This window comes from Musa acuminata, chromosome BXJ3-7 (assembly GCF_036884655.1).
Source record: "Musa acuminata AAA Group cultivar baxijiao chromosome BXJ3-7, Cavendish_Baxijiao_AAA, whole genome shotgun sequence".
Taxonomy (NCBI): domain Eukaryota; kingdom Viridiplantae; phylum Streptophyta; class Magnoliopsida; order Zingiberales; family Musaceae; genus Musa; species Musa acuminata.
Genome location: NC_088355.1, coordinates 1,089,145 through 1,114,159, shown reverse-complemented (window position 1 = coordinate 1,114,159; position 25,015 = coordinate 1,089,145). Strand labels below are relative to the sequence as shown.

General features: G+C 37.8%; 2 protein-coding genes across 3 annotated transcripts; one reads left to right on the top strand and one right to left on the bottom strand.

Moving 5' to 3' along the window:
• Window positions 1–288: 288 nt before the first annotated feature.
• On the bottom strand, window positions 289–7,957 carry LOC135643268 (calcium-dependent protein kinase 10-like). 2 transcript variants are annotated; one of them, XM_065160021.1, is made up of 8 exons: window positions 7,662–7,957; window positions 6,640–7,588; window positions 3,356–3,499; window positions 3,031–3,183; window positions 2,521–2,636; window positions 1,530–1,697; window positions 675–899; window positions 289–568 (listed from the first exon to the last, which is right to left on the bottom strand). In XM_065160021.1, exons 2-8 carry the CDS (start codon window positions 7,469–7,471, stop codon window positions 446–448), a joined length of 1,761 nt encoding a protein of 586 aa, XP_065016093.1. In that variant the 5' UTR covers window positions 7,472–7,588; window positions 7,662–7,957; the 3' UTR covers window positions 289–445. The 2 variants fall into 2 exon arrangements, with proteins under 2 accessions (XP_065016093.1, XP_065016092.1); XM_065160020.1 differs by having other exon boundaries at window positions 7,693–7,957.
• A 1,522-nt stretch (window positions 7,958–9,479) lies between these two features.
• Window positions 9,480–24,215, top strand: LOC135643267 (nuclear pore complex protein NUP1-like). Its single transcript, XM_065160019.1, has 11 exons — window positions 9,480–9,880; window positions 12,344–12,393; window positions 16,642–16,761; window positions 17,674–17,838; window positions 18,138–18,419; window positions 18,548–18,631; window positions 19,665–20,061; window positions 20,146–20,288; window positions 20,441–20,880; window positions 22,067–22,809; window positions 23,242–24,215. Exons 1-11 carry the CDS (start codon window positions 9,631–9,633, stop codon window positions 23,730–23,732), a joined length of 3,165 nt encoding a protein of 1,054 aa, XP_065016091.1. The 5' UTR covers window positions 9,480–9,630; the 3' UTR covers window positions 23,733–24,215.
• The last annotated feature ends 800 nt before the right edge of the window (window positions 24,216–25,015 follow it).

The window sequence follows — 25,015 nt, the reverse complement described above, 5'->3', positions numbered from 1 at the left end:
TATAATTTGAAATATTTAAATCCTCAAAATATGTCATTCTCCTTAGTATCTGTCCAGTAAACTCAAGTTAACCACAATTAATAGTAGCTTGCAATTTGTTCAAAAAAGTACCAAAATTTCAAACATACCTTGTCATTTTCACAAATTATTTGACTCTTTGCTTCCTAAATTTAAATTTAGAGAAGCTGACACAAAAATGATCAATATATGAGAGAAACATATGTGATAATTTCAAGGGGATATTACTGTCAATTGGATTATATTCAATACATCAGGAGAACTTGTTCATATTTTACAATTCTATACCACTGTATAACTGGTATGAAACTTGAAACAACTGCAATATTATGAATACAACAACCTTGGAGCCTCAGTTACAAGCTATCAGATTCTATATGACAATTCTATGAATGTTAATTACACAAAAAAAAAAGAACAAGAATCATCAACCCAGCTTCAAAGCCTCCCTAAAACCCATACTGAAGGTAGTCTGCATCCCTTTCTTGCCAAATCCATCGTTTCCATTTTGCATCATGGCCACAAATTCATTGTAATCTACACGTCCATCCTGCGGAAAAGGAAAAAGATTTGAAAAATGAGCAGATTTATCATCTCTTGATGTAAGTTTGGAACAAAAAACAAACATCAGATATGTTCAAATATATAAAGTTTACATTATTTTGATCCACTTCTTTGATCATGTCATCTAGGTGCACGGCTTCTACACCTAACTCTTCACAAGCCTGCTGCAGCTCATCTTGAGTTATGTAACCACTTCCATCCTTGTCGAAGTATGAGAAAGCAGCAAACAAGTGATCCTCCCTCTCTATCTTGTTTAGATGTAAAGTGGCAGCAATAAATTCACCATAATCGATTGTCCCGCTGTTATCAACATCTGCCTATAATTTTCAATTTTGCAGCCAACAAAGGAATAAGCAAGATGAGAAAAAAAACAATACTAAGCTCAGACACTGAATGAACTCCTCCCTCCACATGGTTTGCACGAGAAATTAATGATTTTCTTTAGAGAAGGAAGTGCCCGTCCACAGGGCAAATCAACATCTTAAATTTTGGTTTTATTCTCCATAAAAAAGAAGATTACAGTGAATGACATAATGTAAATCATCTTCTGAAGAATCTAAACTATTAGTGCACCATATAGTCATCTTATCTCAGCCAGTATTAAGCATGTAGGTTAAAACTGCAATATATTTGGATGTTGTGATAATTGCAATTCTAAAAATACCATGAATATCATATCAACAACTCTTGGTGGGAGTAAACAAAATTGCATTTGTTACCTGTGCTTAAAGGTTGTTTATGCTTGGTAGAGTTCAATATACCTATATACTTGTCCACAAGTATTGCAGATTGTATCATACTGGATGAATTGAATATCATTTAGCATAAAAGTTCTTGTAGCCTTGTTTAATCCAACGATTAAATTACTAAAAGAATGATATTTTTGACAGTAAATTTCAGCTATTAAAAACACATTATGCCAGCTTGCAGATTTTAAGAATACCTACCGCCTGCATAAGAGCATAAACTTCTGACTCCTTGAGACAAGCACCAACCCTTTCAAATCCAGCCTTGAGTTCTTCAAAGGTAATATGTCCACTATTGTCTGTATCAATCATCTTAAACATCTCTTTAAGGCCAGCAATTTCATCCTCAGAAAGATGTTCAGCAATAACCTATAGAAGGGGCATATTTAGAGAGAAGTAATGGATAGGAGGAAAAAAAAGGGGAGGAAAACAGATTGTATGTAGCATAAAACAATTAAATCATTGTAGACGAGATAATAGAAACCAAAAGACTAACAGAATTAAGCATATGAGTTAGAAATTATAGTTCGGTATAAACAAAAAGTTAGAGGGCAGACTTTGGTACAATGGTAGATTGCTCCTTTATGACTTAGAAAATCTGAGTTGAAGTTACGAAAACAACCTCTTAGACATGAGGCTGAATACATTGACCATCCCCACGAATGCATCCTTTATAGAGAAAAGGTTGAGCCAAAAGCTAAAGGAGAATGTATTAACAAATTATCAGACAGGTAGGCCCAAAACAAAACATGTCAGGAAAGACTAACAATTTTCAATAGAATGCTTATATACTTCTACAAGTTTCTTTTAACACAAGCCAGGCATCTAAAACCTTACTACAGAAAAATCAGCATCAGTTACGGGTGGTCATTCTTAAAGAGGAGGGTGACGATCTCAAGATGACAAGCGTGATTCATCAATCTGTTCCAAGGGCATGATTATTGAGCCCACTTATGACCAATTCAAAAATACTAGACTTGTAAAAACATATAGCAAGTTGCAAAATTCAGCAGCCTAAGCCAGTGTGACAGTAAGCATGCATAATAAGTCCATCTAATCATCACAGCCAACTTCAAGCAAAAGGTTTGTCTTTATCAGAGTTAAATACAAATTTGTTCTGCCGATCTGTTCAGCAATTCATAACTAAGCATCTAAAGTAATATCAAATTAGATCATGACTTCTAAAGCTTACTCTGATAGCCATCTTTTTGAGTTTGTTCATTGCAGAGAATTGTTTCAAGCGAGAGAGAACTGCAGAATCCAGAGGTTTATCAGGAGCCACTCCATCAATCTGAACCCAGGGATGACCTGGAAGGAACAGCTTCAGTAATTTAAATCACCACAGAGCTGAACCATCAAAATTTTTTAACAAACAATACATTTCATGATAGGCCAACTAGTTGGCAAGTCCATTAGAGCTTTCCAGCTTCTTTACAAATCTGAGTAATGATATTAATTCGAGTACCAAATTAGGAAAGATCAAATGGATAATCAGAGTCAAAACCTAGGTTCACCCATTAAACTTCAGGGCAAGTGATTGTTTCTGTCATGTTACACTGTCACCTCTGAGATATGTTCATGCAATAAAAAAGAGACCATGCTAAAGGCACATCATGAATTTTCGCTCTTGGAACTGTTTCAGAAAGTTCTGAGTCCTCTGATTACAGTGAATACTGTCTAAACTGAAGTAGGAGGAACTTACATAGAACTTGATGGGCAGTCAACCGCCTCCTGGGGTCCCTAACAAGCATTTTTCTTACCAGATCTTTGGCACTTTCTGAGATGCTAGGCCATGGATCTGACTGAAAGTCGAGTGAGCCATGTAAAACCTCCTCAAATATGCCTTGCTCAGTCTCTGGGCATTATGTAAATTACAGTGCATATTATTTGAGGAGGTCATAGATAAATAAGTTCTTAGACAGTATTAACTAGATTTGTCTGTATAAACAAACAAATATATATGGTAATTTATACAAATATATAGTTACAAACTATAAGCTAACATAAGTAAAATGTAAAATCCTCACCAGCCCAAAATGGAGGGACGCCACTAAGAAGAATATAAATGATCACCCCGGCACTCCAGACATCTGCAGCTGGACCATACATTTTCTTCAGGACTTCTGGTGCAACATAGTAAGGGCTACCAACCACATCAGTGAATATTTCTCCTGAAAAAGAGAATCTGTCAATTAGTAGTTTCTCCCAAAAAAAGTCCAATCTCTTAAGAAAGAAGCAAATAACATATGCAGCTCATAAAATTAAAGCAGAGTGGAAGTGATTTTCCTATATGGTCACATATCCCGCTTTCTGCTACTGCAAGACATGCCATATTCAAGCATTTAATACAACAGAGATTCACTTACTTGTATCCGAATTCTAGAAATTGAATTATGTTGGGACACACATGATGCTGTCATACTTTTGGAAATGCCACATTAGCAGAAACTTGAAATTTTGTATAACACGCTGGAATAGAGGCTCGTATGCAGTCACGGTCAGTACAACCTACTATAAAGCTAAAATGATGACGTTTAAGAACTTATTGATTCCATTGGATTGTTGTTATAGACAATAGACTAGATCAAGTATGTGACTGGAAAGAGTATTCAAAACACATACAGGGTGATATATCGACATTTCATGCTTGAAACCCGAGTCTAGATGCATGGTGTGTTAATTCACAGTTTTGCTAGAAATGTGTCATGTCTAATTGAAAAAGGATGGCACAATGAAGAAGGTCCCTACCAATATGGGTCTGTGAAGAGTCAATTTACACAATCTCATCCTTATGATAGAAAGGTTGTTCTAATAGCACAAACTTTGGTCACCCAAAATGTGAAAAGAGCAACCTTCTCTTCAGCTCCATTCAGGTACCTTGGTCTAATCTAACATAACAGAAAAGTAGTATATCACAGTCTGCATGGATGATGAAGCAAAGCCATCTAAATCTAAATTTAGTGGAGTTAACACAATCTTGCATCTGGACTTTCTGATTGATGTCACGTGCAGCTGTGTTCATTCATGGCTTATTTAGAAATGTATAATTTTCTAAAAGCTAAATCTTCAAGAAAAACCAAGTGTCTCACAATTCAAGATGTATCCTCATACAAAAACTTCTGTGTTAACTTTTAGAGGATCTAACTCGATCCTTCCTTCCACATTTCAAAAAAAAAATGCAGGAGTCCCTTCCATAAAAAACACTTCAAATCTTACAGAACCATGCTGCTAGCACGACCAATGACTCTTCATATCCACGCATCCCTTCAAACCTACACTAGCTTACAAATTCTTTTCACACTGCTTTTGTCCTCTTAATGCCAGATTATGATGCATAAGAATTTCTAGTGCAGATAAAATTTAAACTTTAAAATAAAGAAGCCACAGGCCAGAATATTACACTGCAATAAGTGTTCCACATTTAATAAGTTAATTAACTATTGAATATCGTTTGTTCTCCACTGAAATGCTGAAAAGAAAGTTAAATCACATGCTTTACTAGACAAATTTTCTGTTCTTGCCATTGATTTGCATTAAGATCCCCACAATATCACCCAAATGGATGATTCTACACAAACTCCTCCAATCATTCACTTATGATGGTGGTCATTCTTGAAAGAAGAAATATGCTCTGCTTAGTCAAGACCTAGCCGGACTATGCTACACTAAGGGAAGCCTCACTGGAATTTAATTAAAGTAGTCATCACATGCAGGCACTGACATTCGTCTAATGTTTAAAAAATCAAATTTCCAATAAACACTTTAAACAGTACATATAGTAGAAGGGAAATACAAGATGCCTAATAGAAGGGAAATACATGATGCCTAAGAGAGAAATCAGTTTGCTCTCTTTGATTATTCCATTGTAACCAAAATGAAGCTTTTGGTTTTCCAGTTACTTGAAGCAAAATCTAACCAAATGAAATAAAGAAAATGAGTCACAAACTGAAATTCTCAAAGGAGTTCAAGCTTGAAATGCCAGTTTGACAAATCCTTTTACAATAAATATGCAACAATGAAAGACATATATTTTCTGAAGATAAAAAGAATTACATGAAGTTGTAAATATATCAAGAAAGTGAAGGTAAGGAGGCTACACTAGGAAATATCAAATTGAGGTAAATATTTATATTTAGCCACTGAATCAAAATTTCAAAATATTGTATTAAGCTTATTAACGTGAAAAGACCTATGCAGCCAATCCCGAATAGTTAGACATTATGGCTGAAGGAAGAAGATCCTTAACACTTGAAAGAAAGGATATACATGGAAGAACCATACAATAAATGGGACAGAGAGAAGAGAAAAAAAGATTACCAAAGTTCACTAATTGTTTCTTCACTAAGTTATATAGATAAATTCATGTTGAAGACTCCTCTGATATTCAGCAAAGGAGAATACTTTTGTGTCTCCATCCCCAATCTAACTACGTTCATAAATTTGTTGATACCCCTAGTTGTGCCCAAGAAGGTGTGCCAAAGAAAGAGGCAGCATTCCATACCAAAGATCCACATTTATTTGTAACACGTGTGTATGAGAGAGAGAAAGAGAGAGAGAAAGGGGGGGAGGGAAAACAAGGGAGAAAAACAAACGGCCGAAATCTGCTTGTTGTCCCTATCCTATATTTCACCAAGCATTGTTTATATAGTTCAGATAGAAGTCTTGAGCAGTACAAATGTGCAAAAGGTATCCCCAACTAAGCCTAAAGCAAGTTAAGCTGATAAGCAAATGCTGTAAATGAGATATATGTTAACGACCATGGTTAAATAGGGTTTGTCAGAGAATTTTCAGCTTCTTGCTTTGCAGCTTACCTATTTAATTAGGTTTATAGCATCTAGCCTTATTCTCCATTTCGACCAACACTGACCATCAAGCAAGCTCCTAACTACTGTCATAAAGGAACCATTAAATTTTGAAACTAGAGAACTCTTGACCTTTTAAGTTTTAAATGAGTTTCCTAAGGTTTCAATAGTTACCAATTGCAGAGTGGAAGTGGTCCGAAACTACTCATATTGCATAAAAAGATGAATAAAATAAAATGCAGACAAATCTAAAAAATATTTAGTCATTATTTTCTCCCCACAACTTGGCCCATGGTTTTGCACATCCATTGTACTGAATCACAAAAGGTCATGAACTAAAACAATAACAGATATTGAGGATCACAGTGTTCTTTCGTACAATGAGGTGTCAATTAAATTATCAAAGATTTCAAGGGCAAGAACATTTAAAAAAGATGCATCTGGAGCTTCATATCTAAAGACAAAAGAAACAAAGATCAGAAGAAGAAGAAGAAGAAGAAGAACAGTGCCTGGTTTGAAGAAAATTGACAATCCAAAATCAATAGTCTTAAGAGGTGCATCCTCCATTTGGTTGACAAAAAGAAAATTTTCAGGCTTGAGATCACGATGCATGACTCCCATCGAATGACAAGCTTCCACGACTCCCACAATCACCCTTGCAAGCTCTGCAGCCTTTCTTTCTGTGTAATGCCCCTTCTGGATTATCCTATCAAATAACTCACCCCCAGCACACAACTCCATAACTACATGAACAGCCACGGCATCTTCGTAGGCCTCTTTGATGGAAATAACATTCGGGTGACCAGACAGATGATGCATTATCTGGATCTCCCTCCTAACATCCTCCACATCTTCCTCTGTCGCCAACTTCCACTTCAAGATGGATTTGCAAGCATATTCCTTTCCGGTTGCCTTCTCAACACAGAGATACGTTGTCCCGAACTGCCCCTGCCCAAGCTTGCGTCCTAAGCTGTAAATCTCCTTCAAATTCTCAGTTTTGCTCTTCAATACAAAGTCTGCCTGAAGTCCAGCCGCGCTAGAGGCTCTCCTGATGTGGGTGGGCTTCTTGGGTTGGTCCGTAGGATTTCCATGAGGTGCCGGGTTGGCATCTGCTTCAGGGACTTTGGACGGCTTTGTCTCTTCAATCAAAACCGGTTGGGGAGCATCGGTAACCGGTTTAGATGGTGTAGCTGCTAGCATGGCTGAGGTTCCCTCGCCAGTGGCCTTGCCATGCTCAGCTGGAAGAGGATCCTTGTTCGTTCGGTTACGCCAGAGAGTAGCCGATACTGATTGAAAGAAGCCATTCTTCGAGAGCCTCGGCCCAACGCATATATTCCCCATCCGATTCCACAATCAAATCTCCCGTGGATCCCTCTTCGACATTGGCTCGAACATCTCCCGGACGTATTCACACGTCTAAATTCCAAATGCTGCGCCAATCGAAATCTCCATCTAGAGCTGCAACTCCGACGGAAACACACATAAAAATCGGATCGTGCGCACAAATACACATGCAAAATTCGATTTTTACACGATGCAAACAAAGGACGAGGAACACGAACGAAGGGGAGTTGCAGGGAAGCTGACGCCTTTGGGAAAGAAACAACGAGACAACGGATCCAAAAACAAGGGAGCGAAACTCCAACAGAATCCTAAATATCCCTCGGCCAGTGGAAATGGGCCTGATCCTGCATCGAGTCTTGATGATTCGATGCGAGGTGGAGGCGGTGTCTCGTCGGAGAGAGAGATGGGGAGGAGGAGAGAGGGCGCCTAACGGTCCACGAACGGTCCGGAAACCGCCGGTTCTCCGTCTCTTGGACTGCCTCGTTTTGGTACCCATAACAACAACGCCTGGTTGAGTAAATTTTCATATATATATATATATATATATATATATATATATATATATATATATATATATATATATATATATATATATATATATATATATATATATATATATATACACATATATATTTTTTATTATATTATTTTGTTATGAGAAAAAGAATTAATTTTGATTTCAGGATATTTTGGATATGATTCGAAACACATCTTACAAAAGAAACTCAAAATGTAAGGTTTTTCTTGATAAATCGTCCATTTTTTTCTTAGAAGTATCTTTGAATGATATATTTATATTATTAAGTAAAATAACATTGTTTTGATAAATAATAACAACTTCTAAAATAATAAAATTATATATCTGTTGTATTGCATGTGACAGTCTATTTAAATTTAATTATTTTTTAAACTTTTCCTTTTTGTTTCAATCTCATGATATTTAAATATTCAATTTATATATATATATATATATATATAATTGAATATTGAGGGAAAAGAACAAATTACTTGATTGAAAGGCTTCCTAAAACGTCCAAACTAAGCATGCCTTAGTTCCGAACTTAGTAAGTGAATATTAAACAAACGATTAGCTGAGTCTCAAATTTGACGAGATCATCCTATTTTAAGAAGTTAATACCATATCCTTACCAGTCTAAAGCCAATGTTTTTGGTATTACAAATCTTGTTTTAGCACATATACATACTTTCGAATAAGAGAATCTCCACATAATGTTCTTGCCATCAACCTACCTACATTCAAAATTAATATCAATCATATAGTTTTAATAATGAGAGTCAATAAATAAATAATATATATATATATATATATTATATGAACGAACATATTATTATTATAATGAATTATACAATATTAATTCGATAAAATAAAATATTCTATTTCTTTTATTGAATTAAAGCTAAAAATAATGATTATACAAGTAAAGATTTATTGATATCTTCTATTCTAATTAAGCCCACATTTCACGATCGGCAAAGGCGGGCCCCAATCAGATCCATCTCAAATCATTTTCCATCTTCCGAATCACGAGGAACTCGTCGAATTGAAGATAAGTCGGGATGTGGTGGGACCCATCAGCAGCGTCCAAATCCCCGTCGGTGGGTCTGAGAGTGGGTTTGCGACGAGGCAAGCGACAAAGACTTGGAGCAGTGCTACCTACGTGGTGTGGGCTCCACATTTTCACCAATCTCCAAGCTGGTGAATTCTGGGAAGATCCAATGGCGGCGTAAGTTTTGACGCATCGCCGATGGGTTTGTGCGACCTACCAACACCTAGAATGATACCAATCGACACACCCATGTTGTCAATTCGGAACATGGTTGGTTGACTCGTGTGGGTCCCTCCCTATATGGGTCTTGTTCATTGGTGATTAAGGTAAAGTTGTACCATGAGGGCCCAAAAATCTAGTATACAGACCTACATGCATACGGAGACACGATACGAGTATAAAGACACATACCACGGCGGAGACGTTAACCTAAAGCGCCTTTTTTCCCTCCCCTCTCCTCCGCTCCGTTCCCTCCCTCTTTCTACCGCGACAAAACCCCCAAAGCTTCGACTTTTTCTCCCTGGTTCGCGTCCTCTATCTCGCCGTCGCCCTCATCTCCTCTGTCGCGGCTCCATTGCGATTCTCCTTATGGAAACGCCGGACTACGAGGGCGGAATCGGCGGGAAAATCCGGCGGCGGCCGCTCCGGAGGGCCGCCGCGACGCCATACGATCGACCCCCCACCCCCGCCCGCGGTCTCGTGGTGCAGCCTTCGGAGCCCGGGTGGCTGTCGAAGCTCGTCGATCCCGCGTCTCGGCTCATCACCAGCAGCGCGTCGAAGCTCTTCTCCTGTGTGTTACGCAAGCGTCTCCCCGCGCCGTCGGTCGACGGAGCTCTAGGTTTTGCTAATCTTGCTTCTTTTTTCTTGGATTTTGGGTTTCTCTGCTATTCTTGTTCGTGTTGTGCTTGGATGGTCGCCTAGGGTTTTGGTTGTACTTCGTGTTCTTTGTTTGGATGTCATAAAGTTGGGAAACTATAGTTCTTTCCATTAACTAGGATCAGGCATGGCATGTGATCCTGTGAATATGCAATGCCTGCATTGATGCTTGCAGGTGGTCAGGGTTTTTCTTTGCTTTTCTTTAATATTATGGTTTTGGTCAACAAATTTTTTTTTCTCCTTACATGATTTATTTGTTTTTTTATAAATCTAGTAATATGCTGTAGCGTATTTTTTATTGGTAATTTGCATATGACTGATGTATATGCTATTTGAAAATGCATTTTGTTAGTTGATATTCCGTTTGTTTTTGTGTAACTAAATGCATGGTTGATGTCAGTGACTTTTGAATATGTATGCAAATATTGTTGGTTGTCCTGTTTTAAAATTGGACATTTTTTTTCATGGCAAATTTTCTCGGTGTTTTCTTTGATACCTTTTTCGTGCTATGGTTTACTTCTTTACCTTGTCCACAAAGTTCATGACACTACTACCCGGTGGTGTTCTGCTTCTGATTTCTGATTTTGTTGCCCAGAAATATGTTTTCTTCTTTTAACAGTAGAAGGAGCTTTTAAAAGTCACGTAGGTCTTGTAACTGATATTTTGACATGTTAGATTAAAGTGATTGTGTGATGCTCCTTTACAACTTTTAATTTGCAGTGTTATAATGCATTTACATGTTCTTTTTGTTAACTTTTCTAATAAGCACTTTGTGGATTTAAACTTTTAGCAAGCATCTCGTGTTGCAAAATTAAGTCAAGTAATCGTACCACTTTAAGCATCCCAAATGGTAGTGTTTAAAACATTTCCTATACCTATTTATGATTTGTTATGTTCATGACGAAAACTTACTGTTTTGTGCAAGTGTAAAGTGCAGGGTTCTAGGTTTATTGCCAACTGTTCTGTTGATTTACTTCATTTATTGGCTAGCTATTACATCATTCATCTGAACAAATGCATCGATCAAAATCTAGTTTAGCTGCAGCTGTTCAGGTTTTAAACTGCAATAATAAGCAAAGTCCAAAATGCTAACCTCAGTCATTACAGGGTACATATCATGACATGCGACTGTAACATGCTTTATGGTTCTTGTGCTGGCACATGCATGAATTGTAATAACCTGTAAGGGTCTTGCAGCACTGATGCCATATGCCAGTCCAGTATTCGCTGCAGTATGGCAATGCTTTGATCCTTGATAAAAAAGTTCACCATTTTTTTGATATGATTGGAGCTCTACCCATTGAGATCCAATTCTTTGTTTTAATTTTGATGAAGATGGGAATTTTCAGTTTGTTTTAATAACTCTTAATAGTACAAATCAAGGATTGAAATTTCATATCGTATTAGAATTTCGAGATTTGTTTGGTACGATACTATATATCGAGCGGTATATTTCGGTATACCGTTTGGTGTGTGTATATATATATATATATATATATATATATATATATATATATATATATATATATATATATATATATATATATATATATATATATATATATATATATATATAAATTAGAGACGTAAATCGCTCGGTATACCTCTGTTCGCCTCGGCGACGTCGCCTTTCTTCTCGGGTGATGTCGTAGAAAAAAAAAAAATGGCGATGTCGTAGAAAAAAAGAAAAAATTGCGACATTGCCTTAGGCGACGATACTCTTATCCTCGCGTGCGGATGAGAAGTCGTCGCAAACGAGGAGCGATGCTGATCTCATGTTCTTTTTTTTTTTTTCTTATTTCTTTCCTCCCCTTCTGCCTCTTATTTCACCTTCTCCCTCTTTCTTTTCCTTCGGCCATCGTCGACAATAACGGCCTCAATCGACGGTACTGCTCGGTTGCGGGTGGTCCATGTACTGGATTGCTGACGGACCAATACATACCGCTCGGTACAGGTGGTATCATTCGGTATTGCAAAACTTGGTACAAATATGGTCGCTTGTTGTCTTTTTATGGATTAATTGCTTGTATAGTGTAATTCTTCTTGTTATGGTTGTGTTAGAGCTCTGCCAATTGCATTTTTATCTTATATTTATAAAAAAGTTTGATATTCAATGTACTAGTTATCAATTTTATTCCGGACACAACGTGTCTTATTTTAGGCTACCGTTGGTCGCTTTTCTTGGTTACCCATACTCCTATTAGGGTTAATATCTTTATCATGTTCAAGCCTTTACATACTACTTGTAGTGATTCATCACTTGCTGAATAACTTATATTTGATATATATTTTTTATTTGGACGATTGTATTTTATGTTAGTGCTGAAGTGTTTTACTATTCTATAACTTGTATATTTTTTAACTTGTAGATGTTTGTAGAATAAACCTATGAACTAAACAACCATACAAATGTGAATATGTGCAGGTGAAGAAGGCTTTCAATCTGGACAAGAAGGTGTTGAAGCAGCTTTTGTTGTAAGTAGCAGTAAAATATCATTCTTGATAGATATCTACTTTTTAGGTTACAAGGCTTTTATGTCTACATAAAAAATTGCTTTTACTTTCGACATCAAGGGCTAACTTTTTTTTAGTAGCATCTACCTTTTTTGATTTCTGGACATGGATAATTGCTTGATATTTTCATGTTTATGCTTTATTCTTATAATGCAACTTATGGATCTTGCAAAAGTAAATTTGCTACTGTCATCGAAACTTTTAAATTTTCTTATTTGATAATGATATGATCATGTATTACTCTCCGCAAAACTCAGACAGTTATTGTTGCATGATTGATTGATATGATTGTTTTGGGGAGAAACGCTTTGCCAAACATACCATTTATTGAGTTCACATCAAAATGTTCCAATAACATTTCCAGTGAACTTCTTGGATACCACGACCACATAGGTATCTTTAATATAAGTCTCCTAGTCCACTAGAACCATGTTGTGTAGTTATCTTCTTTCTAAAATATCAGGGGGCTAGATTCTTATACAATTTCTTGATTATTTATTCTAAATTTCAATAGAGAGAATTGGGCATCTTTTGGTTTTTGACGTTTCTTTGGAGTCCTTTTTTAGCATTCTTATGCTAATTGTATATATGTATAAAAATATCACAACAATCATTAAAAGGTATTATTCTCCTTTGCTTTTAGATTCTTGAATTCCACTTTATGCCTGCTTTTGTTATTGTAGCCCTAAATCAATGTTTATTTTAGAAAAGATATGGAACCACATAGAATAAGTTCTATGATAGAATGTTCTTATGGAACAACATGTTTAGGTTTTGTATCAAGAGGCAACTACGAATCTAGGTGCTTCTCTGGTCTTCTCCCATGCATTTGTTATTTGAATGTCTACATTGCTCTTAATGTCGTAGTTGTGCAGTTGAACTGTCATTATTCTTGTCATACTTGTTTAGTTATGATATTTGTTACATGACGTAAGGTTATTTGTATATGTTGGAAATGAAAAGATGGGCTCTTTTGGCACCTATACTTAACCAAACGCTTCAGCAAAGCAGTAAGTCTCAAGGCCATTGCAAAGATATGGAAAATAAAAGGAGCAATTCTTGGATCTGTTTATGCTCAGCTCTAAGTAGAATTAACATTGGGCTGGTACAAGGCTATGTATTTTAGGATTAGGTCTTGCATTAAGGAGTCACACATGTTCTCTCTGTTGGGAAATCTTGGGCGACATCACATGCGTAACGGAAGAACAGAAAAATAAAATCCCAGAATTCCCGTAGAAAAGAAGGTTTCATCGTCGTGCAAAAGTTGATGCACAAAAACTCGCGAAATCAAAAAATTACGTATAAGAGAATTACCTAGGGAGATATTGCATTAGGTCTTGCATTAGGGAGTCACACATGTTCTCTCTGTTGGGAAATCTTGGGCGACATCACATGCGTAACGGAAGAACAAAAAAACAAAATCCCAGAATTCTCGTAGAAAAGAAGGTTTCATCCAGGGTTTGCCGTACCGAGCCGTACCGCCCGGTACGGGCGGTACGTACCGGTCCGACAAGTTGTCGGTACGCGGTACAGCCTTGTACCGGTCCGCACTGTAGCAGTGCTACAGTAACATTGTAGCGCACTGTAGCAGTGCTACAGTAACATTGTAGCGCACTGTAGCAGTGCTACAGTAACATTGTAGCGCACTGTAGCAGTGCTACAGTGCTCGGTACACGTCGGTGTACCGGTCGGTACACCCGTACCGTACCGTACCGAGCACGAGTCGAAACGTCGGTACGGTACGGTACGGCGAACCTTGGTTTCATCGTCGTGCAAAAGTTGATGCGCAAAAACTCGTGAAATCAAAAAAATTACGTGTAAGAGAATTACCTAGGGAGATCGTATATCCTCGAAAACCTGCATATCTGTAGGAGAGGATGAAGGAGGTCAACTGTCCTCCCTAGCAGTGATTCACACGGCAGGGGCTGCGAAGATTCTCCTCATATCGTTGCCCAAAACTCTTCTTTGCGTGCACCACGTAATTAAGAAGGGGGTGCCTCTTCTTGTTGTCCACACGCCCCAAATATGAGCTGTAGTACAAGGAGGAGAGGGAGAGAAGAATAGGATGAGTCAGTCAAAAAGAACCTCTAGCCTATGGGTTTTTGGTTCCCTCCTATTTATAGATGTCCCATTATCAATTTAACCTTAATGATCCTGCCATATTGGGTACTGGATCTTTATCCAATTACTTAAGCCTCTTAGATTAGTAGGGCTTATTGGATATATAATAAGATAGGGGCTATATTGAATATCTTATATCCGAACCTCTACTCGTCGCAACGCCTACCATATATGTGACCATCTAGGCCCAATATCGAGCTGATCGTGAGTCATACATGTCAGAACTTCTTTTGTCTCAGTGAATTATTATCTCCATAATAATTCACTCGACTTATCGACTACGGACGTACTAGGTCATTACGCTATAATCCCTAGACGATATAGGGGAATCTAATTATTTGGACCTATCTATCCTCAGTTATCATGTACTTATAGTTCCTCATCAATCGAATATCCCAGAGGTCATATATCGGACATGGTGCTGTTAGGCCCATACAATTTCTATACGAGTCTCGCTCTAATCAGATTCTCCCAGAGAACTCTTTCTCTCAATCCGAATGACCCTGGCCAAGGATTTGTCTGAGCAAGAACATATGAGATATTCCTCTCATGACATCGAGAGCGGATGATCCTCTATCGACATCAATAGTCCTCGTAAGGTTGGTTACCACTCCCGACCGGCTGTGCTAGATCTAGAATCTCCAGACCTGTTCGGTATCAAAGAGTGGAGTACTCATACAGAATATCCTTGGTGTCTCAAGTCTAAGGATCAGATACACTACTAGGATGACGGAATCACTGTCTGACAATAAGGCATTATCAACCATTCAATATTCTGTGAGTAAATTAATCAATGAACGCATTCTCCAATGAGCACCTGCACTGTATCCCTAGTATCTCCACATGAGTAGTTATGAGATTAGCTGCATCTATCATATGAATGGGTATACAGCACACCAGTCTGTCCGGTTATCTCGATGTCCTTCTCGAGTAATCTATGACCAGATTATTTAGGATCCGTGTTTAAAGGCGAATCGGTCTAGTTATCGTGATCTTATCACGATCCGATTCTCATTGTACCGATCCATGGACATCATAGTATATTCATGCAACAGATAATATAAAGTGATAAAATATCAAATAATAATAACAAGCAAAAATACTGCGTGTCAAGTCTCACATATCATCACTCACGTGATTGACTTGTAGGGTACTTATGACTAGCACTCTCGTCCTCACTACTAAAAGTCACCCGAATCCTTTCTGCTTCACATCTTTGCTAGTATTGTTGGTAATGATAATGGCTAACGAATGGTGGTAGCAGATGGTTGTGAAGGAAGAGGGGGTAATCGTTTGCTAACTTTTTATTTTTCTTTGTTTGGGCTTGATGGTTATTAGCACAATTCCAGGCCAGCAGGCAGACAGCACTATAGAGTTTGTGCACGCACTGGTGCATGCTTGTGCATGTGGCGAGTGTTTATGCATGTGTGGCGAATGCATGTGTATGTGAATTTCTTCACTTCAAGTTCTTGATCCGTTTTATGTGATACATCGCAATGGGTAGACACAGAGTTGGAGATGTCTGGGTAGATACAAAGAGTTGAAGATGTCCTAATAAATAAGATTCCCTTATCGCTAGCTGTGTTATCAACTTAACATTTATTAAAAAGGTAGATCACTATACATGAGTTCAGGGTCTGTATGTACATGCAAAATACACATGCTATTTTGACATGAATTAAGTCTACGTTGTGTTCAGCCAGATTGTTTGTATTCCTATGATACTGTTGAATAAAGTATTTACTTTCCCCCATATAAATCTAGGTTCTGCTGTTCTCCCAAAAGATGCTGGTAAACCTGAGTCTCCTGGACTCATATTAATAATGGAAGAGACTCGACACTGCATCTAATACATTGCTCTAATGTTTCTAATGTTTTTAAGAACAACTATGTTTTGATACTTCGCAAACCACTATATGGAGGACTAATAACATATTTGAAGTTGTTCTTTTGTTGATAATTTTTTTACTCTTTCTTGTTTGTGTTCCATATCTTTATATATATTACTTGGTGACATATCTTTATCGATTACCTTCTACACCATAGACAATTGCATCTTATTTTATGTTGTTTTGGTTTGCCATGCAGGAACTATCAGCTGAATTGCAGGAAAATAAAGCTGACTGTGAAAATAATGCAACAAATAATTCTGACAGCAATAAAGTTATGGAGTTCGAACAACTTATAAAGCAGAAGACTTTCACAAGGAAAGTATTTTTTTTCTGATGCTGCTCATATACTTAAAATATGATTTTTGTACCATTGGTTGTGCATCAAAGTTCCCATAATTGATAGGTATTAGGGTCTCCATGGGTGCCTGGCTTCTAAATCGTGTTTTATCTTTCTCATGCTTAGAAGTATGTGATCATACATTTTGTTGATGCAACAATTATTGATAAAAAATTGTCCACAACAATCATCTCATTGTTGTGGATGATTTTTTTTGGATCGTTTCAATTCATATTTTGATTAGCATAAATAATCTGAAGCATGGTCTGCAGTACCGAACTGTACCGCTTGGTATGGGCGGTATGTACTGGTCCGATAGGTTGCCGGTACGCGGACCGCCTGCTACCGGTCCGAGTACACTGTAGCAGTGCTGCAGTGCACTGCTACAGTACTACAGTACTCAGCACACCTGAGTATACCGAGCAGTACACCCCGAGCCCAGGTTGAAACACCGGTATGGTACGGTATTGCGAACCTTGATTTGAAGAATCTGGCCTTCTGGAGATTGCAGGGTCAAGGAACTTGAGCTCTCTATGATCCTCCTCTCATCAATCTTTGCCTTCTTAATTTAATGGCATGGTTTCTTCATTTTTGTTTCCTATGACCAGGCATACAGGCCAAATTATTTCTGTTTCATCTACTTGATCAGCTACTGAAGTTTATTTCTTTGTGAAAATTGAGCCATTTCTGTTTTTATGTTGTTGTCCATATCAAAAATCTGTTTTTCTTCGTTTGGCTTATCTAATTATAGAAGAAGCATGCTTGGAGTTCAAGAATCTGAACAAAAGCATTTTTACCTTTTGTTTTAGCTTCCTTCATCTAAAGCAATTTTTTTTAGATTGTTTTGCCAATCACTTAATTATAATACTAACAATCTCTAATTTTGACAGGGATCAATTTGAGCATTTGACAGGGATACTGCATTCAAGAATTCTTGATTCAGATTTGCCAAAACCTGACAAGAAATTAGTTGAAATGACTGTTCCCCTACCTGCAAAAGATATAGAAAGCTCCAGACCACACGATGATATCACAACTCCTGCAAATGTTCAAGCTGTATGAAAACCTAATACTTTTCAGCACAGCATTTTCAGTCTCTGTCAAATGCAATTGGAATGTGACATTACTCCATCATCATTATTTTTCTTATTATTCCCTGTATTTATAGCTTAGGGTAAATGTCATTGTAGTTTTAGAATTTATGCCTATGCCCCTCAAATAATCTGTAGATGCTCATGTTCTTGTTTGTCCTTGCTGTAATTTTTTAATGTTGCCCATCAGATTTAACCTGACAGTATCTCTTATATGTTATCCTGTTTTCCTTGTAAGTTGTGACATTGGTTAACATTTTACAGATCGACGATCAAACTGCTTCACCAGTGGAACTTGCAAAAGCATATATGGGTTCTAAATTTCCAAGTGTATCCCCTTCATCTCTAAGGTGGCATAGAAGACATATCTTCCAAGAGCATAAAACAGTGCCATGTAACTCAACCTATGCAACAAAGCCATTTGATCTGAAAGGTCCACGATCTGTTGTTCGATTTTCTGGATCTGCTGAGATTCCTGATAGTGTGACACCAACATCTCATGATATATCAGCAATGTATGGAATGTCCTGTTCTCCCTATTATAAGGTTAGTGATGTTGTTTATGATGTGGCTGGAAATAGTGGCTAGATCTATCTTTATGTATGAAAAAGATTTTTCATACCTTTTTAGGGTTGTTGGTCTTTCTTCAATAATGTATTTTTGCTATCATTTAGGGCGAGGGATCTTCCAAAAAAGGCAATGCTGGATTGTTACCTTTCCAGACGCCAGAAACCACTAGGCAATTAGGGGGCAGACAGGTGGCTTATTGATCTTATTCTAGTGGCACCATTTTATTATGTTGTTATGGTGTGTATTCCTGTGTTATTTGTTTCAAGGATTTGCATAGTTACTTATTCTTCTATTCTGTGAATTTGGAGATGGTTTTTTTGAATGTAGTCAACTTGATTACAATACCAGTTGGATTCCTTCCTGTCCAATCAGTCCTGGTGATTTGGATATATTTTTAAGTTGAGCAAGGAGCCATGAAGAGTATGTTTAAAGTTTTGCAAGTACAAATTGTGCTTTTTAGGTCTTTCAAGTTCTCATTACAAAGCTTGATTGGCTGATATGACACCGTTTGGGTTAGTTAGGAATGACCCATGGTCTGTCATCTTCTAAGACATTTTTGCTCCATTTCCAATTTGTGTATCATCTATTACATCTGAACGATCCAACTTAGTAGTGCACCTAGGTGTTTATAATTAATTTCAGGAGTTACTTTGATAAATCAACAAAACCCAATGTTGCATAGGTTTATTAATTAATTTCAGGAGTTACTTTGATAAATCAACAAAACCCAATGTTTAGTAGTGCACCTAGGTGTTTATTAATTAATTTCAGGTGTCTATTACATCTGACCAGTTAATTTGATAAATCAAAAAAACCCAATGTGACCGTTTTTTGCCGTTATCCCAAAACATTTTGTAAATATCATATTTTTTAATTGAAGTTTCTGAAATGATCGGTAGTTAATTTGTAAAGCTGAGAGCGATCTTACTGCATTTGGTTGCCTTCTGTTAAGCATAAAGAATAGCAACCATCAAAGTAACAAATAACACTAATAGTGTAACTAAATTTTACCTGTAAAACTTTCCTATTGCTAATGTACCACTAATGTGCAGGCTTCATATTAGGTTGATCTCCCTTGCTTATTTTAGAGTAATTTTACTCCAGAAAGGCATTCCACCTTGTTCCTATTTTTCTTCATTGCGAATGAGTAAAGGAACTATTTCTTTACTTCCTTTAAGAGCCATTTGTCTGATCATTGAAACCATCTTGTTCTTGATGCAGGTGCTCAAACGGAGAAGTTCAGTATTAGACGATGATTTTGGATCTTATGGGTCTATTCGCAGAATTCGTCAGAAGGTAGCCACAATGACTCCTTCGAAAAAAGTTAGGCATCTGTTTCTTTCTGGAAATCGTTGTCTTGTTCCCTCAACTCCATTCAAGAAGGATGTTCAAGATGATTCATCACTGAATCAAGAGCCTAATTGCTTGGATCAACAGCAAGGAGGCAACAGAATATCTGACAGTGCTGTTGCTTTTGTTTTACCTCAGTCAAAACAAATTGAGAACAAAATATTCCAACAGCTAGATAAGCTAGTGCCTTTATCAAAGGAAAAATCACCTAAAATAAAGGATTATCCCCTGGATGGATCACCTGCTAATAAGCATGCATTCTCAAAAGGTCAGTCTCTTGGGAACTTGAAGGACATATTCTCCAACTAGTATAAAGTTATTCAAAAAAATAATTTGGTTTGCCTCATGCCAGGCATCAGCAATTCTTCATTTTATAAACAAGAGACAGTTAATGTCCTTGGGGAGAATGGACCCTCAACTTCTATTTCAGGAGTCAAATCGGTATCTGAAGCTGATACCATGCAGAAGCAAGCTATTAAGATGAGCACACCAGAGGTATGAACTTGCTTCTTTTACAATGAACTGAATTTTTTATGCTAACTAGAAAATTCTGATTTATGCTTCACGTACCACTATTTCCATTGCCAACTAATCTGGCTTATCCTTTTTGAGTACATTGAAGAGTTTCCATTTGCTTTGTTTTTAAGGATACACAAGTGAATAATATGGATGCATTGATGGATCCTTCCTGTCAATTGAAGAATGGAGATGAGGTGAAGAAGTCACCAGAGAAACCTGTCAGATCTTCAGTAATAAGAACAGAGGGGTTTCCTCCAAGGACATCTGCAAGCATACCCTCATCTTCTTCTGACTTTTCCAAGGCAGCTGACGTGAAGCCTTTGAATGATATTGTTGTCAATAATGGCAAGGGTTTCACTTTTCCTTTTGCATCTGCCCCCAGTATATCTCAACCACCTTCAACACCTACAGTTGCAACCCCGTTGGTTGAGAAGACAGTGGCACAAAAAGGAGAAAGTGTTTTCCCCTTGTTTTCCTTTGGCTCCGAGGACTCTAATAGATTGGAGTTTTCATCAGCCACAACCATGGGCAGTTCTAATGCCACTTCTGGCCTAAAAAACAGCACAAGGTTAGGTCTAGAGTATATATATTGTCTGTCCTTTTTCATCATTACAGTAATGATATCCATTCAAAGTTTGACCCTTTTTTCAATTTCTGGAAGGATTATTTTCTTGTTTAACTATATCCATACAATTTGGAGAATTGTGTATAACTATTTCAGAAACCTTTTGTTAGCATAGTTTAATCTAAGCATTCTCATTTCATTCTTCAGTATGGACAAAGGACTCAGAATGATGGGCAAAGGGCCTAATGGAAGACCTCTCTAGACCATAGTTGGTGATACATCTATTGAATTCATGTAAAGCCCACAAAGTCCTTAGAGGGCAGTCAAGGACTCACAAAGGGAAGATAGTGTGAATATTGATCAGCGATAAAGCTTGCATGTAGTAGGGACTAGGGAGTATTGTACATATGAGGGAGCAAACTACTAACACCTATATTTAATACGAGGAAACCAATTAAGTGAGGTTGGTGTAATCTTTGTTGTGATTAAGATGAATAAAAACTCTGGGTTTCTGAGTGATCTTTTAGTGTCAATTTATATTTGAAAATCTGATGAGAATTTGTAGCATTTTGCAGCAATGTGGACATGAATATGCCTAGTGACACTGCCAATTGCTGAAATATGAAGATACCTGATAAATTCTTTTACAGGATTTTCTCCAACTATAGCTAGCATGTGTAGTTTGATTATTTTAAGTGTAATTATGTCTTCTATGTTATATTTACTTGAAACAGAATGAGCTTTCATGCTTCTCTTTCTGGTTTTAGCTTTATGTGCAAAGTATTTTAATAAATAATTTGCAGTATCAAAATATGGTTGCAAACACCCTGTTTATTGTTGTTTGTGCATGTGCATTACATCTGTATCCTTTTGCCTATGAACCCTTTTTTGGTTATATAATATCTTCTGCAAGAACCCTGTGATACAAATGCATTTTTACACATCCATCAAAAGGGTATCTGCAAGAGAAAGAAGTTTTACGTAGACGTAGAATCTGTAAGCATGCATGCAAGAAAACCCTAGTTGAGTATTAAATTACTTATTTAGTATTCGAATATGTATTACATAATCGAGAATGATTCAACTTCTAGATTACGTGTCCTAATTGAGACCACATTCTAGCGCTGCCTACTTATTTGACCTTATGTATTCTTGGAATGTTAATGATTTCCATATTATTATTCTGCAGCAATGCCACAACATCAGCACTGAAGGGTTCAATATCAGATAGAGGTGAAGGCCAGATAACAGGAAATCTGTCCAGATCAGTTGGGCTTGTTGATTCCTTGGATAAATCAACAATGAACAATTCTATTGTATTTTCTTTTGGCAATTCCTGCAATGAAAGCTTTCCTAATGGTTCACTAAGTTCATCTTCTACATCTGCTTCAGTCATGACACTTCCTGGAAGGACTGCTAGCTTGATTTTCTCTACCACTGCTTCTGCCTTGGCCAGTTCCAGCAGTTCATCTTCTTCATCTGTGGCACAGATTTTTTCCACTGTACCCTCACTTCTGTTTGGGTCTACATCTTCAATGGTTTCTACCACATCAGTGCCTCAATCATTAGCTGAATCTAATGCAACAAATTTGGAAGGATCACCATTGAGCATAAATTGTGCCTCTCCAGGTGCAACTGCAAATTTTAAATTTGGAGGCAACTCTTCCACCATGCTGACAGCAGATTACCAGTTCTCAAGAGCTGACAGCAACCCTGTTTTGGCAGCATCAACTGTTCCGAGTATTAGCAGTACTGTTTCTGCTGCATCAACTCTGTTTTCAGGTTCCAACAGCAACCAGTCTGCTGTTGCACCAACATCTACATTTTCAGGTGCAAGCAACAGCAACCAGTCTGCTGTTGTGCCAACATCAACATTATCAAGTGCAAGCAACAGCAGCCAGTCTGCTGTTGCTCCAACATCGACATTTTCAGGTGCAAGCAACAGCAATTGCAATCTTAGTTTAACACAGTCGAATAGTTTAGTCTCATCAGTTGTGGACAACAGTACCACGTTGTCTGGTAGTGTTACTGGATTTATTGGCACCCAGGCAACTCAAGCTAAAAGTGGAAGCTCACCTTTTTCCAAGAGTTCAGGAAGTCAGTTTGGGTCATATTCATCTCCCACATTTGGGATGAATGTTTCTTCGTCCTTTAGTCCAAGCAGCTCACATTTTGGGGAAGCAACTACAAGTTCCAAGCCATTCAGTTCAAGTTCTATGTTTTCTTTTTCAGGAGGTGCTGGTTTTTCCAGCCTCAGTGCTTCCTCTTCCTTTGCACCGGCTGCAAGCTCCAGCATATTTGGTTCTACTTTTCAACCATCAACAACGCCTGCCTTTGATACTGTTGGTTCATCTCCATTTTCAGGACTTGCATTTGGAGCTCCAACCTCTGGCAGTTCACCTTTTGTGTTTGGTTCATCATCACCTCCAGTATTCTCTTTCGGTTCTGCTGGTGCTAATAGTTCATCGATCTCTTCTGCACATACTGCATTTGGCTCGCAAAACTCAGCTGTTGGTTTCAGCCCTGGAACTCCTGGAAATGATCAGATGAACGTTAAGGATAGCATGGCCGAAGACCCCAACCAGTCAGCAGTTGGTACCATTCCACCATTTGGCCAACCAGGCACTTCATCCTCTTTACCAGTATTTGGTGCTCCAGCGACTCAGTCTGCTTCGTCAGTGTTTCAGTTTGGTGTTCAACAGAATTCCTCTCTTCCTCCAGGGCCTGCCCCATTTCAAGCAGCTGGCAGTCATGAGTTTCCTCAAGGAGGAAGCTTTTCTTTGGGTACTGGTGGTGGCGACAAGTCTGGCCGCAGAATAGTGAGGGTTAAACGAGATAGATCACGAAAAAAATAGCTTATATGTCCTACAACAGTGTTCTAATTGCTTGTGGAGAAAATCGAAGTCGCATGCTGCTGCCTGGGCAATTCTTGTTTGCTTTATGTGCAGGTTTCTGGAGGCAAGAATCAAGGCTTTAACAGTTGCTGGATTTTATAACAAAGTTTGCCTTTGCATTCTAAGCCATCGGTCAATTTCTCAGTTTTGGTCTACTTGTAGTGATTGATGAATGTAGGGATGTGCTTCCTCTCTTCCGTGTGTACTTTTAACTGTTGTAACATAGAACTTGTGTGCTTCATTTTGTATGACTGGTGCAATCAAATGTGTTCCTTGATGTCTTCATCGAGGCTGGAGAAGAATTTCTACCTCGAGAGTGAGCAAAAAAGATTTAGACAAGCAAGAATTTGGATAATTTATGAGCCCATGCTAGGTTCTTATTATTTAGAATATTTTTTCTAATGTGAAGATAATGTATAAAATGGTTCTATTACCTTTTCTTTTTGACGATGCGATTTCTCATGTGGAGAAAATGTACAAATGGTGGGCATGTTTATGATGATATGAATAGACTTGCCATATGCTGGTGTCAAACTATGACATCAAAACTGAGCCTCAATTCCCATGTAAAAACATGTTTGAGAGAGAAATTTGTGGGTTTATAGGTTACTATTAATTGTTCTATTTGTTTTCTTGTCGTATAATCCTGATTGTTGCAATCCATTTGGGCGTGGTTTGTCGGGCATGGCTTTTGTTCAATGTGTGCTTGCAATGGCATTTGTTGGGCTGATCCAGTATAGGCTTTTACAGGTCTTTGTTGAAAGCAAGATCATATTGTCGCAATGAGCATCTCAACTATTGTAACCAATACATCCTACAAGCAAAGCGCATGGAATCGAACTTTGTTTTCAAGTTATCACGATCATGGTAGCAGTAGCAGTAGCAGTAGAAAATACCTAAGATGAGTAGAAGCATCAAATCTTTCATTTGAAACAATTTAATGCAGTCTTTTCTCTTCCCATTGGCTGTTGTGATCACTTGATGAGCATGTGAGAGACCCTACAAATTGCAGGATGGCAGAACAAAAAGATGCCTCGGAATCTACGCAGTCAAGTTAGTGTAGCTGTGCACTGTCTTTGACATGAAGTGACGTCTCAGATTTTGTTGCAGAAGCTAGGTAGAGAGATGGAATATATCTCTCTCTCTCTCTCTCTCTCTCTCTCTCTCTCTTTCTTATGGTGACTTTGTCGAGACAAAGGGAGCACGAGAAATGTGGAGCTGCCTTCGGCGCAGGCAGATATGAG

Coding starts and splice junctions, on each gene's coding strand:
- LOC135643267 (XM_065160019.1), top strand. CDS start 9,631: ATGGAAACGCCGGACTACGAGGGCGGAATCGGCGGGAAAATCCGGCGG. Junction 18,632..19,664: donor GGCAATTAGGGGGCAGACAG/GTGGCTTATTGA, acceptor TTCTTGATGCAG/GTGCTCAAACGGAGAAGTTC. Junction 20,062..20,145: donor TAAGCATGCATTCTCAAAAG/GTCAGTCTCTTG, acceptor GCCTCATGCCAG/GCATCAGCAATTCTTCATTT.
- LOC135643268 (XM_065160021.1), bottom strand. CDS start 7,471: ATGGGGAATATATGCGTTGGGCCGAGGCTCTCGAAGAATGGCTTCTTT. Junction 3,184..3,355: donor CGTCCCTCCATTTTGGGCTG/GTGAGGATTTTA, acceptor CATAATGCCCAG/AGACTGAGCAAGGCATATTT. Junction 1,698..2,520: donor TCAAAAAGATGGCTATCAGA/GTAAGCTTTAGA, acceptor CCCCTTCTATAG/GTTATTGCTGAACATCTTTC.